An 8,873-nucleotide genomic window follows, 5' to 3' on the forward strand; every position below is an offset into this window, starting at 1 on the left:
TATACTTTATCTTATAAACTAAATTGCCCATAATCGAGATTTTCATCTATACTGCCGGTTTTCTCCAAACTTTTATGACAAGTTCCTCGTTTTGGCTGAGCGATGGACATATTGGGAATCTTACTGTAGTTAGTTGGCTAGTTAAATTTTTCTCATACGGAAGGTTTCTTAAAGAGAGACAGTTGAGGAGGCAGAGGGAAGGAACTGTAAGAAGGGAAGGGGTTTCTGCAGGTGATTCCCCCGTGCTGTGCAGTGAGCACTTCAAGCTGGAGGACTTTGACAGGACAGGTCAGACTGTCAGGGTTAGAGATGGAAATAAACCACCTGACTTCAGTTTTCAAACAGCAGGTGTATCCATAGGCTATAATGATTTAATAGCTTGCCATCAACTCGTGGCTTGTTATTGTTGTTATTATTATTATTATTATCACAAATGTTTTCACCACTGTAACTGTAATGTTTTACCAGATCCATAAAGGATTATCTTATAAAAGGATTATCCTATTTTATAATAATCTTTGTAACTGTCTGTTTTGGAGTAGATCTGTATCCTTTTATTAATAATAAAATATAGAAAGCAGACTGACTGCCAGTGTCTCACTATTTGGTTTGCATTGGTTGTTGGGTGGGGTGGGGTGGGGTGGGGGGGGGGGGGGGGGGGTGGAGTATGGGGTGTGGGGTGGGGGATGGGGGTGGAGTATGGTGTGGGGTGGGGGGTATCTGGGTGATGTGGGGGTTTTGACTCTATACAGGTCGTTCACACTTTATGTCTTTGACATAAATTACTTTCAAGTTCCACCATTTCCCGTTTACATTTTGCTATCAGCATTTACCAGTTCTCTTCCCCGTTTTGTTGTATATTTAAAGAAAGAAAAAAAGATGTTCCTTTCAGTATTAAAGGCCCAAGTTCCTCTTTAAGACCACAAGGAGAACAATGTAGCCAGTGTCTGCGGAACTGCAACACAGCCACACTGTTACAGATTAAACGATAAAGTCGCTTGTTACACTGTCATTAAAGAAAATACCCCCATATTTCCTCCAACAGGCAACTAAACACAACACAACATAACATAAAAACATGAAGGAGTTTGTTCCCAAACGGGTTCTGAGGTCATTCTGGACAAGTTTGCGCTTCAGACCAGTTTTATTTGAACACTTGTCTCTGTGCGGAAGTGATATTTCATCGCGCGGTAGTGCTGCTGGTGGTTCGCACAGATGTGCGCAGCCTCGCAAATCTCCACCTCATTACTTCCGGAAGCACGTCTGCATGCATGTGCTATAGATCAGAGAAACTGCTTGACGTCTGCGTAACTTGAACGCACCCCCCCTCCCCTTTGCTGTCACCCTCTGATGTGTCAGTTGTAAACTTCGTCCTGTCTGTAAAAGAGAAACCTGTTCGTTAGTGAGTCAGTTTTAAATGCACCGGCTGCCATAATGGACGAGTATGGTGCTGGGTTTGAAACCCAGTTCACGTCTGTTATGCAGAACGTGCTGAGAGCAGCAGTTGGTGAGGCGAGGAAACTTTTCGAGCAGACTTTGCACCAACTGAGAGCAGAGTTAATGCACCTGAGGCAGGAGAACATCGATTTAAAGAGCAGGGTTTTCCCTCCTCACTACAAGACAAAGGAAGCAGGAGATGGATGTCCAAGAGCAGACCGTGCCAAACGCGATGTTGGTGTGCAATGTGGTGAGTTTACAGCATAAACACTCTTACGAACTATGGCACGCTTTAAACACTTCCTGTAACAATATAAATGACTCATAAGGCACATAAATAGTCAGTACATTACAGGGCATTTCCTGACTCTGTACAGCTGTCATTTTTTACACAAAATGCCCACCACAGGAGTCACAACTAATGACTTAATTTCCACCAAGTTACATTTTGACAAGTTACAAGTTAAGTCACTGAAATGACTTTCTTACTTCCATGTTGCTCCACAAGACTTCACAGAACAATGCAGACTTTATTCACATACAACAATCCACCACAAGAGACACTACATTTTCATACAGCATCCACAGAAGACATACAGTGTAATACAAAGTGGAAAACAAAACAAAACAAAAGCATGTGCAATGGACAAAGCGGCATGTGCCTAATGCAATATTTTCACATAGACATTTTGAGCATTTAGAAGGCTCCTTTATTTAGAGGAACTTCATAGAGTGCTTTATCTCGATCGCAACACATCCCCAGGCTAGTCCTGTTCTATAGGTCCTGCTCTCAGAATACATTTACATTTATTTATTTAGCAGACACTTGTATCCAAAGCGACTTACAAATGAGAAAAATACAAGCAAAGCGATATATCAAGCAGAGAACAGTACAAGTAGGGCTACCGTACAAGATCCACTGATTGAGTTCCAGAAGAAGCAAAGTGCACAGAGTAGAGGTGAATGCAAATTTTTTTTTTTATTATTTTTTTTTTTTTTTAATGAGTTGGTTGGTGTTCATGGACGAAGTGGGTCTTTAGCTGTTTTTTGAAGATGGTGAGAGATTCTGCGGTCCGGATCAAGGTTGGAAGTTCATTTCACCACTGAGGAACAGTTAGTGTGAAGGTTCTAGAAAGGGACCTTGCGCCACGGTGAGTGGGAAGTACTAAACGTCGGTCGCTCATCGATCGCAGATTGTGTGAGGGAACGTATGCCGTCAGGAGAGAGTTGAGGTAGGAGGGTGCTGTTCCAGACAAGGTCTTGTAGGTGAGAATCAATAAATCAGAATAAAACCCTGCTAGTGAGATGCTTTTTAAATCAGTGCTCAATTACATGTTTAGTGAAGGGAAAGGAAGGTCTTAAATCTTTGTTTGAAAAGCCAGGGGAAATTCATACCACCACCTGGGTCTTGATCCATGAATTTTTGTACATTCAGGGATGTCCAAGGATTTTCTATCCAATTCCCACCCACTAGCAAACTCTCCCCTATTGCATGACAACCTTGAACCAGAGAAATTAGGGGCAAACATGTTCAGAGGAAAGCACAGTCTTCCTTCATCTGCATACACCAGCTCACAAATGCTCAATTTTGGCTAGTGTCGCCAACAAGGAATATGAATTATATCATCCCTCCCACCCCAAAGAGCATGGCCAATTTTTGCTTTCTCGATTCACGATCTCTTAAAGATTTTTTAACGCAGAACACCACAACAGAGGGTTTGCTTTTCAGGGAGGAGCAAAAGCATTAAAAAAAATGCAACTTGTAACTATTCACAAACCCTCGAAGAACAGGTTTTTATTATTAAGTGTAATTACGTAAAAACTCATCACATCTTCATGTAAAAACCCATCACGCCCTCCATCCAGCACCACCATTATTCAGCTGAAAGTGTTATCCAAGTGTTCATTTCTTTCCCAGAAAAGCCCACCATGGTTGAAAGGTGCTGCAGCCCAGCACCAGTTGGTGACCGTCTAAACCTCAGACACATCTCGAGTGAACGTCTTGAAGATCTCTGTTCCAGCAGTTCAGAAGATGGAAACAGGCAGCTTGCTTTGCTTCTCATTAAAAAAGAGGTCAGAAATAAGATAAACAATAATTAGTGATTTTATTTGATAAATGTACATTTACACTGCATTCTTTTTCATGTCAAGATCTATTTATGGTTGTAATGTCTGATTTGTAACTGTGTCATTAAATGCACTCAGTGGTCAGTGACATTATCAGTTTCACCTACCAGAAAAAGTTCCCTGCTCATTTTTTCCACCTCCATGTCTACCCACTTTTAACTGAGGAACGGCTGTTTAGCTGATTAGTTGACTCAAGTGTGAAAGTGAAAATACTACAGGAAAGGGACCAAGGTTGAGAACCTGTGACCTACAGAATAGGTGCACTTTTCAGTATGTAGCTATAGATTGCTATACAGTGACTGTCAAGTACTGTACTCCCTTGCTCAAAGAAAAGGGACCACCATAAGTCCCACCACTGACCAGAGATTATTTAGGTAAAGCGCATTCTCAGTACACTGTCAAACACGATAGCCCCATTAAGTTATGTGAACTTATTTCTTCTCTTTAACTCCAATTGTTATAAGAAGTTTTGGATATTGAACTCGAGTTTAAAAGTTTTTTCAAATGAAACTTAAAGTCATTGTCTTGACAATTTGTGACTACTTTTGAGTTGAAACAAAGATCTTCTAGTTGAGTTTGCTCACATTTTAAGGTGCTAAACTTTTGCTTCCATGTTTAACCAACTTCAGATGTCTTACAGTGTACAGCAGTGAATTTGACATGGTAGAGTATGTGGTTTTTGTAGGAGTGTTCTTACTGGCCCCTTTTATTAGATTTACTGATCTTGTGGTTACCATATATTTGTGTAGAGGTAGATGTGACAGCACAACATTTTCCAGTGCACAATATGTGTGAAAAGTACCCTAACTCTTTCCAATCACATGAAAAGTCATGTAATGAGAGTTTAGATAGAAGGAATTGCAAGTATGGCAGTTTAATCAGCAAACAAATCCAAAGGTTTAGGCAGAAAATGAAACACAAAACAGGCAAGGGTCACACGATCAGGCAAACAGTTCAAAACCCGCAAGGCAGAGAATCAAGGTTGATGGAATAAACAAAGCCAAAACCAGAATCTCAACACTAAGTAACGCTAAGGACAGAGACAATAGCAACAGAGAGTAATACTACACAAAGACAGTGCGAATGAGCAGTCTCTTATATATTGTGGTGTGATTGTCAGTGTGATTGGGAACAGGTGTGTATGATTAGTCCTCAGGAGAAGGGGAAATGTCTGCGTGTTCCACTGGGAGTTGTAGTCGTCAGCCATGTTTGTTGTTTGTGGTGTGTTCTGGGAAATGGAGTCGTTAGTTTGCCGTGACATGACATGAACAATGACTACATTTTTTTACTTGGTGGACCTTTTTCTACATTTTTAGAGACATTTTTCTCCATTTCCCCCCTCTTTTAAAAATAGTATAATTGTCTAAAAAAACAGGAGACCTATAGTCAGTAATTATATAACTACAATGTGCATTTGTCTTGTATGTTTACCTGATGAAATGACAACATGTGTGTGGACACAGGGTTTGATGTACCTAAAAACTGGCACTGTTATTACTTTAGAGGTTTACTTTTGTGATTTGATTTTATTTCTTAGCCCCAGGAGACTGACTGTGATGAATATGCACCAGGATACTTTTTATTGAAGCAAGAGGGTGCTGAGCCAATATTGGTTCGTAAAGAGCCCTTTAAAAACACAATGGAAAAAGGTGGGGTAGTTACTATTAAACTGCACAGTGTTTCACAAAAACCTTTTCTGTGCCATTACCACTGCTGCTTCTGTCTTTCCTATTTCTTCCACCTGACCCTGCTTTGCATTTATCTTTCTACATGTCCACAGTTTTGATCCCGTCATCAATCCAAACAATGAGCAGAAGCTATGGAACCCAAAAAGAAATACCATCCACTATTGCGTCATCACCCGAGAACACTGTTTCCTGTAATTATAGAATGGTCTCATCAAGTAACAGTGTCACCCAGACTGAAAGTATGTCTAGAGTTAGTGAATGTTCATCTTTGCAGAATGATACAGAAAGACAAAAAATGTCTGCAGCAGCTAAAAAGTCAGTTTTGTCAGGAGTACACGCTAATTCAACCCAGACACTCACTCCAGTTAGTGTATCTGCCCCGACAGTCCTGTCTAGCAGATTAGGTCAGATGTCAACACCTAGAACCCAGCAAGCAGCGCCATCTGTTCAAATGGACGAGTCCCTTCAGGCAACCATCCAACTTAGTGTACCTCCATCCCAGCAAGTGGTTCAAAATATCCAGCATTCAGCTCCAGTGGCACAGTTTGGCCCTAAAATGGTTACGCCCCCTCTACCTCAAAACCAGAACCCAATTACGGAATCTTGCTCCTCTGGTCAGTTATTACAAACCCTGGTTACAATCACAGACAAAAGATTCTCAGTCAGCAAATCAGTGACATCATTAACTGAGTCTTCCACTCAGGCCGCAAAGCCTTCAGTCTGTCACCCTCAAACTGTGATGACTCCTGCCCATAACATGTCACAGCTAGGCCATTTTCCTCGGGTGTCCTCGGGTCCTCGGATCCAGACTCCTTTTCCTCCAGACCAGCATACTGTTGCACAAGGACAGATTCCGACTTCAGTATGTCAGCTGCCACCTCCACCAAACCAGGTCGCAGTTCTGCCCACCCAAGTCCCTGTTCATCCACCCATCCACCTTTCAATTCCAGCAACCCATGCACCATCTCAAGTACTTGTTCAATCAAATGACATGCTGCCACCAAACTCGCAAAGTTTAAATCTGCAAGGCCACCTTCCTTCTGTGAGTCATCATGATCTGACCCCATCAACCCAGCCATTTTATCCTTTGACTCATGCATCATTTGCTCCATCCTTCATCCCACTTCAGTCAATGAAGCCTTCTGTTCCTCCAAGTTCCATTTCCCAGAACAATATTCCATCTCCACTAGAGCATGCCTCATCCCACTATGACATTCTGTCTGATCCACTTTGTTCATCTTCAGACCAGTTTTTCCCATCACCTGATAACACATCAGATTTGCTTCAGCCCTTGCCTCCCATGCCTTTCCACTCACCTGTTGTATTAAACCAGCAGGAAACCACATCTATGATCCATTCCCAATCATCTGGGCAACCTTTGCAGCTTGCACCTCTTCTTACCTTGAAGGAACAGCAAGCGGCAGCCTCCAATCATGGAAGTGTATCCAAGAGAGGACCTAACATGGAGATCCCTATGTCTACAGTTAATAACTTTGAGGAACATATGCAGAGATATCCCCCTCTTGCTAGTCATGAATCAACAAACTGTGAAAATGAATCCATCTCGGTGGAAATGCAGAACGAAGACCTCGCAGAGAATAATGAAGGTAGCAGGTCTGCAGTTATTCCTGGACCAATACAGCATTATACAGTTCTTTCCAAGCCTGGGCCAAACTTTATAGTACCAGATTCTACAAAAGAACAACAGACCTTCAGAATGAACATGGTCAAGGATTTACAGATGGACAATGACATTAATAAGCAGAAAGAGGGATGTGACACAACCTGCCAAGTATGGGACCCATCTGATATGTCTAGTGTATTAGCCCAGTCAGCATTAAGTGCTCCTGCACAAGCCATTTTACAGAAACCTGCACGGAAATTGCTGGAAAAGAAGACTGAGTGCTCTGAATGTGGCAGGATTCTTAGCAATGCATCTTCACTGGAGAATCACATGAGGCTTCATAGAGGTGAGAGGCCATATACCTGCTCCCAATGTGGTAAGGCCTTCCCTAGTGTACGAGGCCTCAACCGCCATGTAAAAGTCCATGCAGAGGAGAAAGGTTACAAGTGTGAGGAGTGCGGCAGGAGTTTTGTTTACCAGTTTACCCTGACCAAACACAAACTCATACACTCTGGAGATAGGCCTTTCCCCTGTAAGGTTTGTGGCAAAAAGTTCTTGGCCAAGGCCGACCGGGCTACTCACATGCGCATGCATACAGGGGAGAAACCGTTTTTTTGTAATCAATGTGGAAAGACGTTCAAGCATAGAGTTGCGTTGAACATGCACATGCAGGGACACAGGGGTGAGAAACGCTATGTTTGCCCACATTGTGAGAAAGGCTTTGTGGATTTGGGTAATTTTAAGAGACATAAGCGTATCCACACTGGGGAGAAGCCATTTGAATGCAAAGAGTGTGGTAAGCGTTTTACTCAGTCAGCGCACCTCAAGAAACACATAAATACACAACATGCAGTAGTGAAACCAAAATAGAAAGTTCATGATATGTTTATAATAGTTTCTTCTCATGACTTTTATGAATTATCACCAAATAGTTTTGTGAAAACAAAACTTATCTTGTTTTATTAGTAAAAAAAAAAAAAAAAAAAGTTGTTATAGTCGTTTTTAGCATCAACTGCTGTATAATAATCTTTTTTGGTGTGCTTAAATTTTTATTGTAGTTTTACTTGTTTATTTTTTTTTTATATATATTTTTATTGTTTTAGTAAGTCTGTGTAACTCTGTGATGATCTTTGTGTAACTGTATCAGGTATCACTGTCATTTTTAATTCCAGGCAAGTAAAAGTTGTTTCTTTGCTATTTATTATTCCATTTTTTTTTTATAATTCTGATGGGTTAAACCCTTAAGGAACTCAGGTTAAACAATTTACTGTGAATAATGCTGATACACTGATTGTGAACTTGATTTGAACAAAATATGACCAAATAAAATGTGAAATATTTGATAAGTGTTAAGGTGTTTTATTTTTAAAAGGGGTTTCCCATAAGGTTTAAGCTTTTAATTATGCTTAAAAAAAAATACTGTGACCTAATAAGTCCTCTTCTGTGCTTTCAGCATACAGCACTTCATTTCAGAATTAACTCAGATACACATTAAGACTATTGAAGTTTTATCTAAATTGCTACGGAGAATGTTCTCGAATATCCACACATCATAGGAGTAGAAATACAGTTAATGAGATCTCTTATATAAATATATTTGTAAAGAGAATAGCTTCTTTATGTGTGTTTGTCTACTGCTGACACATTCATGTTTACATTAGTCCATTTGGCAGATGCTATTATTCAAAGTGGCTTGTAAATGAGGTGGTATGCAACATCGAACTGTCTGAGAACCCAATATCCACCTACTGGCCAGAAGCAAGTAGGAGGTGATTATGAGAAAATTAGAGGAAGTAGTAACTGTGTACTGGTATCCAGGAGAGCCACAAGTAATGTTCGCAACATTGTACCAATTAATAATTCGAACAAAGTGTGCCATTTACATCAAAATGGAAAACAATTTCTTATTGTGTATTTCTATATAGTCTGTGGACAGCTGACCATCACACATGTATGTGGTTCTTCCCCAAACTGTTACCACAACGCTGGAAGCGCAC

The 8,873-nt window shown here is 40.7% G+C and overlaps 1 protein-coding gene across 1 annotated transcript; it reads left to right on the forward strand.

Moving 5' to 3' along the window:
* Positions 1–1,308: 1,308 nt before the first annotated feature.
* On the forward strand, positions 1,309–8,216 carry LOC108262773 (uncharacterized). Its single transcript, XM_017463092.3, has 4 exons — positions 1,309–1,687; positions 3,356–3,510; positions 5,102–5,213; positions 5,345–8,216. Exons 1-4 carry the CDS (start codon positions 1,435–1,437, stop codon positions 7,744–7,746), a joined length of 2,922 nt encoding a protein of 973 aa, XP_017318581.1. The 5' UTR covers positions 1,309–1,434; the 3' UTR covers positions 7,747–8,216.
* The last annotated feature ends 657 nt before the right edge of the window (positions 8,217–8,873 follow it).

The sequence above is a fragment of the Ictalurus punctatus genome, chromosome 3 (assembly GCF_001660625.3).
Source record: "Ictalurus punctatus breed USDA103 chromosome 3, Coco_2.0, whole genome shotgun sequence".
Taxonomy (NCBI): Eukaryota; Metazoa; Chordata; class Actinopteri; order Siluriformes; family Ictaluridae; genus Ictalurus; species Ictalurus punctatus.